Genomic DNA, 10,462 nt, shown 5'->3' with positions numbered 1-10,462 from the left:
AGATTTTCTTCTAAGTATGATACCAGTTAGCAATGAGACACGTTTAACTGGGTGTTGGGCCATCTTATTCACTTCTGTCTTCTTGCTCTTTTCTGAACAGAAAAAAGATTACAGATTGATGACGTATCACAGCCCTTAGAGGGCTTTATAAACCAAACTATCATTCAACGTTTGGTTACTTTTCTACAGATGCTAAGTGGACATACACACATTTCAAGCCTATACATATATATATATATATGTGTGTGTGTGTGTATATATATGTATATGTATATAGATATATATATATACACACACACATACACATATATATGTATGTATGTAGAGAGAGAGAGAGATTAGATATAGATATAGATAGATAGACAATTCAATATAACCATGACTATAATATACAATATACCATTACCGAGTACTGAGGTTTTGAATGTTATTTTTAATAGAATAAGAAGTGAAATATTCTCTTGTATTTGAGAATACAGTACAATGACAGTTTCAGTAACAATTCTTTCATCTGATCTTCTTCCCAGGGTAGTGTGTGTTGGATTCTGTTTACATTAATATAAAAACGAGACCCTTAAAAACATTCTAACAAGGCAGTGCTTCAAAGCCACAGTGTCCCATGAAATCCTTACAGTACAGTTGGACTTGCTGTGCTACACTGATAAGACTCTAAAATATAAGAGGATTAATGGAATACTGTTCAGAGCAAATACTTAACCCTTCCTTAAATATTCGACAGAATAAGGTGCTGTTGCAATGATAATCTTTTTTTCTTTTTTTTCCAAAACCAGTCCGTAAAAGTATTTGAGATCAGCGCATACAAGAGCAATATATGTCAATATTTTAAACGACACAGTTTTACAATGATCAAACTGAAAATAAACATTTACAAAGTAGTTACACAATTAAAATATGTCAAACATATAAAAGAGTATATAATATCTTGCATTACACAGATTTTAGGTTCTTATTTCATTAAAAAGTGCTGTGTTTATGATCCATAGAATCGAAATATTGTTTGAGACTTTCATTTAAATGTCATATACTTCAAAAAAAAAATCTGGTAAACTCGAAAAAATCCACTTGCAAAGTCAGCAGGACAATACAGTCTCTAGACACTTGCTCAGGGCCTTGAAGTATTCAACAGATCCCCGACAAGAAACCGTTTTTTAGCCTATTTGATAATCCCGTTCCATTTAGCATGCATTCCAGTTTTCTCATGGTCCTTCATGTTCCATTTCGCTCTCAGAATGTTCCATTCACAATGTCAGAGCGTTCACTGCAAAGGCAAAGCAGAGAAGCTTAATGAAAGCACTGAGGACAAGTTCAAATGATAGATTTCCGTCCCTTCAGAGGACATGACAGCTCACTGCCTGCGTCATTTGTTGAGCAACATCAGCCACTGGTGCAGAGAACAAGGGTGCAAAAGGCCAAAGATATTCAGAGCGCTTGTAACTCTTCAGGTCTATAGCGCTGGGCGTCTGTCAGCGTGGCTGGGCTGGGCGTAGCAGCAAACAGAAGTCACCTACACTTCTTCTGCAATGCTTTTCTTTTCTTTTCTTTTCTTTTCTTTTCTTTTTTGTAAGCCTTTGCTTAAGCTGTGTAGTGTTCAGGTGTAGGTGGCCTACAGGGTCAAAGCAAAAAAAAAACAAAAAAAAACAAAAGAAAACATCACATCAGGATCAACATTCAAGTCTGTTCTCTGGGGTGGGCTTCATATCAGCGCTGTCGTCTGTCTCCTCTGTATCTGTCAGGGCAGCGGTACACAGGTCACTGAAGACGTCTGAAAAGCAGAGAGACAGAAGGAAAAGTTCAGCAACGCAATCTTTTTGGGGGTGGGGTCACATACAACTCTTTGTATAAATGCTATGCCTCAAGCATGTGGTGCGACAAGACAGTTAGAGCCGTCAAACAGATTCAGTGTGTGCAGCCGTAGCAGAAGCAGTGCCATGATTCGGCACAGGAAAGCGAGGGGTGAAGATGCAGACCACTACAAAACGACTGTGACAGCACTGAGGCCAATGAAGGGAAGCATTAAGACAAACCATTGCTCTAACACTTGCAGACATTAAAGCACCTCATACTTGCAAAGTGTAAAAACGCTAAGTCGCAAGAATGCTAAGTGGTAAGAATGAGAAAGTTCCCAGTAGCACAAAGCACCCAAGAGACGTCCTTTGTTTCTCGTAAAAAAGCTCCTTATCCTACTTTCAGCCTTTAGTGTATGCGAGAACATCCATTCACTGCTACGCGCTATGACAAGGACATGTTGGAGAGACAATGCAGCCGAACAGGTATGTGAAGAGAGCAAGGCCTCGCTTTGTGGGACTCATCGCATGCCTCCAGTGGTGACGCCATGCTCTGGTTGTTCACTTTCTGGCTGAGAGCCTCATGGCATTCCCACACAGCCCATCCAACTCATTCCCAAGACACTTTGCTTTTACAGGATGCCTCGTGCGCGCTCACTTCTGTCAGACGTGTCGGAGTGAAAAAGAGGGGGGTAAGTCACGTCACGCACAACATATCTACGGCACGTTGCGTGTCAAACCGTATGGTGCGAACCATAGGAACTGCTTTCGAAAACAATTACTCAAATCAGACTAAACGGACAAACAAAATGACTCCTCAGCTTATCGCCGAGAGAGAGAATCCGATTTGTCACTCGTTTCACTTACGAAGCGTAATCATTAAATCGTCAGTTACACCCCTCTTACACTCGTCCCCTTCATGGGTTAGTTAGATATACTGTATACCAGTGTCACTGTAAATGTCAGCTCCTCCTGCTGCTGACTGAAGGATAATAGGTGGAACCAACCCTGTCCTCTGAGTAATTACATTCTTGACTAGCCTAGAACATGAGAGAGAACATTTGGTTTAACGGAAGGACTAAAAGAAGTGCAACAAGCCAGGATATGCACACTCAGATTACTCCAGGAGTGACTGTCAAAAAAAAAAAATCACAGTTCAAGGATAAAAATTTTTAGATTTTAAAAATAAATGAATAAAGTCTTGGTTTTAGTCTTGGTTGTCTTGGTGAAGTGTCATTTTGGATGAATTGGAAAACTGAGTGAAATATATATATTTCATCTCCAGCAGTTTTAGCAGGCTTTAGTAAAATATGTCATTCGTCATTTTTTTAAGTAGGTTTTCCTGTTCAGGAGAATGTCTTCATGGGTGTATTTAATCTTCTCTCTCTCTGCCTGCACACCCTAACCCTCATCTATGCCGGAGTGGAGTTGGCCTTTGCCTGATGCTAATGTGACATCAGGATTAAAAAGAATGTCGTCCTAATTTCTGAGGAGAATGAGCCGTCAACAGCAAGGTGAACGTGGGGCTTGCGTGTGGAGAAAAAAAAACAAAGGGTGTGAATCAGACACCTTCGCCTAGGGTCGACGCGTGCACTCCTGGGAGCGATGTGCTAACTTCGAGCCAAACCGTGTCGGTTTGATCCGCCAGCAGAAAAGCACAAAAAAAAAAAAAACCTTAAAAAGCCAACAGAGGTTTGCCGCAGTCATAGCGGGCGAATGTTGACTTGTGTCCATGAAAGCTTACTGCTGAATTCTTTATAAGTTTCAGGATTGTTAGAAGTTGCAGAGGAGTGCGTGTTGCATCACACCCTTTCGTGTTGAAACCCCAAAGATGCAAATGATTGAGGATGGGTTTTAAAGATGAAATATGCATGAGGTGATGAAATATGAGCATATTCGAGGCGTTTTCTAAGTACAGCTTTAATTTCATAGGGTGTTAGTCACCCCGAAAATGCACTACAAAAGCTACCGCCAAAACTAAAAAGACATCCATCCATTCCTCACAATGGGTTCTGGAGGCGATATGTGAGACTAGCAATAACCACTCTTTGTGGAGGAGGAGTGAACTGAATGGAGCAATCTATTATTCATTTTAACACCGTATTTTCATTGCCGTAATAATATACACATCCACTGCAGAAACATTTTTAATACTCCGGATGCTCTCCAAGACCAGCTTTAAGTGGGAGATTTTCATTCGGGAGCCTCCAGTAGAAGAAAGTGAAGCCGAAACGATGATGCAATTTTAATAGGTTTCCTCCTTTAAATCATTAGCTCTATCCGGTAAGTCATTACTGCATGAGTCTTAATGAGGGAGGTGTCAGTGATGTATTTAAGGGTGTCTGAGGATGGGGGAAGGCGGCGGGAGAGGTGCGGCGGATCTAGCTCGCTTTGCGCCGGGGCAGGCTCCGTCCGCCCCCCCCTCCGAATCCCGCGGTCTCTGCAGACGCCCGGTGCATCTCTCTGAGGCCAGAGAGACGGGGCATGCAGGAGGGACCAGGCGCTGAATGCGGAGGGCATAGCCATTACTCACCAGTGCCCATTCTCAGCCTCCTCCAGGAACTGCACTAAATCTCCAGACTCCAGAGAGAGGTCCTGAGCCGTCCGCGACGCATACGTCAGCTGCACCTGAAAGCGATCGTGCTCCCCCTAAGAAAGGAGGAAGAGGAGGAGGAGGATTAAGAGAGAAGAGAGGGAAATAGAAAATAAGTCAAAGACTTTGAGCCATTGAAGGTGAAGCAGGCTGGTCGTTTGAGATAAAGAGGATATGTTGAATTAGATTTTTAGGTTTTTGAAAAATAGACTGTATTTTGTCATTTTGGCTAATTTAGAGCAGCAATTACAACCTAAAACCAAGCCTAATTTGTAAATTCACAACGGAATGGTTTACAGTCACCTTTGGCCCTCATTTCATTTTGAGGTATATTCTGGCCAAAAACATACAGTACTATGACAATTCAACAGCGCCATCTAGTGGTAGGGCTTCAGAATGGCCATGCACATATGAGTTTATAGCAGTGACCCTATCTTTTTCAGATCACAGATCCTTTGTCGGTGGGTTTTCCCCCAGCAAATACATAAATAAACATAATATAAACACAACACTGACCAATATACTTCAAAGCACATGTACAGGAACAAGCTAGAATTGGCATAATTCCTCAGTAATCTTGTAACTCTACACAACATACTGTGATGCATCTTGATTGATGAATTGTCAGTCAAAAATGTTAGTTTGCCTGTGTGCATTTCAGTTTAGTGTGTTAAAAAACAACATTTTTTAACAATTACACAATAATTTCCTCAAAAGCAATCCTGACCCCTGACTCCTTAATACAAACATAATACTATGACACATTAATATGCAGGTTTATAGTTCTCACTGTGATATCTAATATACTAATTCATGAAACGTGATCGTGTCTGGTTAACTTGCATTTTTCCCAGGAGCTCTCTGCATAGGTTTAGTCTAAGCTTAAGGTAATTTGTGCGTTCGTAATCGTCGACTTCTAAACTTTATTATAAACCAATGACCCGTTTTTGCCACATCTTTGGGAGTGCTGGCGCTTACAATACATAAAACATGGTTAAGGCCATAATATGAGAGCCACTGGTCTACAGGAGTGGAAATGTCTTTTTCTCTCAGAGTGCAGTCAGAGACAACGCTCTGATCCCTCCGCCACTGTTGTGTTGACATGATCAAAGTCTTCCATTATCCATTAAAGGAGATCTTCTCCTCTCATAGATCAGGCAGATTAGAATGCTAGGCAGTAGGGATATTTATGACCCAGCTAATCTATTCTTCCCTTTGTCTTCTAAATGTCAAGTCTCTTTAGTTAATAATCAGTAATGCGGGGAATTAATAAACTCCAGGTTTGTTATTCGTGGTGGTACTGTTGTTCTGTTTTCAGAGGGACTGAAAGAAGACTTAATTAACGTTATGGTCTGCATGAAGATGGAGGGGAAAAAAGGTTTTGAGGTAATTAAGGAGCATTCTGACTCACTGCGGAAAAAAAGGGGGAAAAACGTACATTTTTAGCGTTGTTGTCTTCTTCCCCGTCTGAAGAATTGGACAGCTCCTCAGCACTGGACGGAATGGTCTCAAAATCTTCTGTGTCCATTGATGGCAGATGTCGCTGGGTCCAACCTCGATACAAAAACAGAAATGCAGAAATTCACTGAGCAACTACTGGAACTACTGCTCGAGAACGAGGGCTGAAGAAAACAGTTTTTTCAAAAATAAAAAAATTAGGGAAAAAAAAAAACATACCAAATTCAGCAAAACACTTCAAAACCGCACCAAAAAAAAAACAACAAAACAAAACGCATTTGTAAAGAGCTTCTGAGGGCAGTTAATTTTTTTTATTTTTTTCTTCGTGTGGTTACCTGGTTGAGAAGAGGACCTAGGCACAGCTGGCTTGGTACCTAAAGCAGCTTTGTTTCTGCTGTCAGCAGGCAGTGCACCTCGTAAAGTATCTGAGAGAAAATTAACCCTGCGTGGTCAGCCTGGGGTTTTCAAATACAGCATCAGCACGAGGAATAATCAGTAACATGCATTCAAAGTCAACCAAAACAAAACAAACCAAAAAAAAAACAATAACATCCCAACTTGAAAAACCAGGGACACAGCTCACGGAAAACATGCTATTCAACTGAACGAGTATACACCGCAATCACAATTAATGACTGTATCACATCTCAATACAAATAATAAGGGAAAAATAATAACCAAAAAAATGGTTATTAAACAGTAAAAAAAACAGTAAAATCACCCCATGTTGGACACACATGCCAATACCATGCCTCACATAAATAACAACACAACACCATCAGTCCTCAGACAACACCCAAATATAATAAACTGATAAAACTCAATTTCATACTCCATATTCAACATGCACCACTCCCAATACACAAACCAATACCTTCATAGCCAAACGGTGTGGGATCACTCTTAATTTCATGTCTCTTGCTTTTATAGCTAGTAGAGAGAGGACCTGAGTAATATGAAAAAAACATATTAATGACCTCATGATAGAAGTTATCTTTCTAGATAAAAAGAAGTCAGTCATAGCTTAGTCATAGTCATGAGGGGGAAATTACAGAATATACAGTTATAATGAAAAACATCTTTTTTTTTTTTCATCGAGGTACATTCACTTTCTCATCTGCATTCTGCAAACTGCCGCAGCAATCCCCACACTCAACGACATGTGATATTCCAAATGTCAGCTTATCCCGTATCCATGCTAGTCATTACTGATGAGACTTCAATTATCCTTTGTGTGTCACCTCTCTCTCTCTCTCTCTCTCTCTCTCTCTCTCTCTCTCGAAGCATTTACAAACTTCTGTGAAAAAAAAAAATCCTGACATCAGAGAGCGTGACTGGTTTCCAGTTTGCCCATCAAGCTGCCTAATTAACCCCACGTTTGTTGTGTGACAGTAAAAGGGGGCGTAAGGTTGCGGTCGGTGCCTGTTTTTGGGTAGTGTGGTGAAAAGTGTGTGATTGCAGGCAGGTTAAGCTGGGCAGGGAGAAGCACAGGACATCAGGTACCTTTTGTGCGTGCACTGGAAGAGGAGGTAACGATAGAAGAAGCTAAAGAGAAACGACGCGGGACTTCTGCTTCTTTAGGTGCAGGTTCTGAAGGTTAGAAACAAACCACAGCAGGGAGGGGTTAGCAATTAGGAAAGCATAGGACCAGTGGGGGAAAAAAAAAATAAAAATCAAGAGAAAAAGGAAAGATAAGGCAGAAAGGGGAGATAGAGACAGCATGAGGAAAGCAGATAGAAAAGGCTTTCAAAGACTGCAGAACTGAGGCAAGCCCTCTGCCTTGTGGCAGGCCATTGATTTCTGTATTAAACAGGTCTGTGGTCATAAGCTCTTGATTTGTCCCTGGTACCGGCCAGATGTAGCACGGATTCATGAATTTTCCAGAATGTTTTCTCTTTTCTGGTGAGCCAGGGCGGTTGGTTCAGGCACTGCCAAATGCATTATGAATAAAGGAGACAGCGAGATGGAGGGCTGATGGAGACAAACTGTGGACACTCAGCGGAGCTGCTGATTCTCGAGATGAAAAATCGATGGTGGAGATTCTAACAAAGCAAAATTTATAGACACCTGAAGTTCCCAGTCATGTGTTATCTCTGCAGGGTAACTGCTTTTAACATTTTGTGTGTGTGTGTGTGTGTGTGTGTGTGTGTGCGTGCGTGTGTGCGTGCGTGTGTGCCTGCATGTGAATTTCAGAGAATCCAGTTTTTCAGTCTCTGGTCTGGCCTTACGACAGACGACAAAGGGACTAATAACAACACAATCCACAAGAAGAAACCATATTGTTCATGGTCAGATAAAGCGATAAAACGTGTTAATGTAATTTTTCATCCTACCTCATAGTTAATTTTTTTTTTTAATATATTCTGGTTACCCTGACACTGCTAATTATGGATTGCATTTCCTCATTTGAAATATTCAGTGAAAATGAAAAATTTACTAGTTTCGGATCTTCGTTCACTAAGAATTTTGCAAGTTTTGAGTTTCCCTCAAACCAGTGAAATCATAGGAAACACTGAATCAATATATCTTTCTCGAAAAAAGCTGATACTCTGTTAATACGTTTCTTTTTGTAAATGTCAAGAGGCATATTGAAACACGACAGCGTGACATTTTCTTGAGCCCTATGAATTTATCCTTTCTGTTTTTCTCTTTTTTTCTTCTCTTTTCTTTCGTTTTTTTTTTTTTGGCTGAGAGGTTGTCCTGTTTTGCTGAAAATTCCAAGCTCCCTTAAGTACAGTTTAATAATAACATTCATGCTTTAAATATATATAGATATATAAAATAAAATGAAAGACTCTCAATATTTGATTGTTTATCCCTTCCTCAGTGAAGGAGATGGACAAACCAATCCAGGAAGAGTTGACCAACGATGATGAAGATGTGATGAGTTTCTTACAAAACAAACGTTTCGATGGGGAAAAAAAAACCCAACAAAACATGCTGAACGAGAGGGGGGATGGGCGCAGACAGATATGATCGCAAGAGACATGTTGGATAAACCATGAGTCGACCACAGACAGCGCTGCTCGCGCAGTAGCTTTACCTGAGGGTAGAGACCTGCGGTTGGAGAGGCCTTGTAAGGTGAAGCGTTTTCTGGCCTGAGCTGCGGAGCGATCGGGGTTATTACTGGCAGAAGCGTCGGCTAAGGAGGCAAGGGGAAGAGGAAAGGAATAAGCGAGGAGGAAGAAGAGGAAACTCCCGAGGGGAGGAAGAGTGTAAAAAAGTTGAGAATAAAAGTTGTTAAGTGACAGTGGGTTAGATGCCGTGCTTAGAGGCCTGGATCAGAGTGTATCTGAGAGGAAAAGACTAAAGCGTCTTGAAAGTGTGACTTAATACAAGCATACTGACACTCTCAGATTCCTCATCTGATATTTAGAATATGCCAATAGTGGGTGAAGATCTCGTAACAAATCTATCCCAGGTCAGACAAAGAGAGCACACAGTGAGTATTTTTTCATGAGGAGGTTAAGGCAGCTCTGTGTATGCTGAGATCTAAGTGAGAAATAATCATGGAGCCAGTGCATGATGTGATCACTCTTAGAACCAAGTGAAAGAACCACAGTTCTGCTTTTCCTAACAAATTTGCATTGGTGCATTGCTTCCTAATGCAAATTCTTTAGTATGAAGTTCCCAAAGCTGATCTCGCCGCTCTCCCGGAAGGACTATCTAAAATGTCCACATTGTCTTTTTCGGCGTTGTCCCTTCCTGGTTGTACAAAAATAGAATGATCAAGTTTCGAGCAAGTGAATGAGCAGGTTCTCTGAATTCGGAAACAGCTGCACGCTAAACTCCCCAAAACCTCTGTCAGACGTGACAAATTAAGAGAGATGTCATAGTCAGATTGCTCCTCAGAACACAAGGGTTACATATGAAGGCAAGGAACACCATATTTCTGCCCAAGCATTCGCTTTGAATATACAAATGACATTGTTATGCAGTAAACTCACATCACTATGACAGACATACATTTGAATGGATGACTCCTAGCGGTTTTAGTGAAATGCTGAAATAAAAGTTAAAGAATAAATAATAAAAAGTTTACTGATGAAAATTCAAGATCCAATAATAATAACAGAGCTGGTATACTAGCACAGCAAATAGTGCTTAATGCATGCTGGTACAGCGAGCTGTCAGGTATAAGCACACAGCATGTACAAGTGTGGCGTACGCTTACTTAAAGTCTTAAATTAAGTGTTCATTGTTTATTATAATATCGGAGCAATTAATGCCCATCACTGTTAGGCAACATGAAAACATATGTTGCCTGACAGTGTATAAAAATGAAAATGACATGTATGAAAGTGCAAACGGCACAGTTTTGCATCATGCGCACTATTATGTGTTGGGTTCTGTGCTGTTCTCTATGTCCAGTGTTATAACATTGTTTAACCTAGGGTTCTGTGAAGGTGTCAGTATATGTTCTCTGCTGGGCTAAAAGGCTGTCAGAATCAGTTACTCACAAAAACTCCAGTACCCCGCAGTTCACCGCGCTCCTCTATCAACCCCTGCCACGCGCAGAAACCTCAAAGACCTACCTCTTCCCTCCAAAACATCTTTCCCACAGAGAAGAGTCAAAGTCTCTTTTCTTTTTTCCATTCTCTCCCTG

General features: G+C 40.9%; 1 protein-coding gene across 2 annotated transcripts in view; it reads right to left on the bottom strand.

Annotated features, from left to right (window-relative positions):
* Positions 1-1,672: 1,672 nt before the first annotated feature.
* mcf2l2 (MCF.2 cell line derived transforming sequence-like 2) overlaps positions 1,673-10,462 on the bottom strand; it is a 65,765-nt gene continuing 56,975 nt past the window's right edge. The window contains exons 27-34 of one of the 2 annotated variants that reach the window (XM_030791157.1): positions 8,900-8,998; positions 7,360-7,446; positions 6,731-6,802; positions 6,192-6,281; positions 5,837-5,952; positions 4,339-4,454; positions 2,751-2,845; positions 1,673-1,783 (exon numbers count right to left, since the gene is read on the bottom strand). In XM_030791157.1, the coding sequence (XP_030647017.1) occupies positions 1,683-1,783; positions 2,751-2,845; positions 4,339-4,454; positions 5,837-5,952; positions 6,192-6,281; positions 6,731-6,802; positions 7,360-7,446; positions 8,900-8,998 (776 nt within the window). In that variant the 3' untranslated portion in view covers positions 1,673-1,682. The remainder of the gene's footprint in view (positions 1,784-2,750; positions 2,846-4,338; positions 4,455-5,836; positions 5,953-6,191; positions 6,282-6,730; positions 6,803-7,359; positions 7,447-8,899; positions 8,999-10,462) is intronic. The other variant, XM_030791158.1, reaches the window with a different exon arrangement.

This window comes from Chanos chanos, chromosome 14, assembly GCF_902362185.1.
Source record: "Chanos chanos chromosome 14, fChaCha1.1, whole genome shotgun sequence".
In the NCBI taxonomy this organism is placed as follows: Eukaryota; Metazoa; Chordata; class Actinopteri; order Gonorynchiformes; family Chanidae; genus Chanos; species Chanos chanos.
The sequence above is the reverse complement of the archived record's forward strand: the minus strand, read 5'-3'. Positions and strand labels throughout refer to the sequence as shown.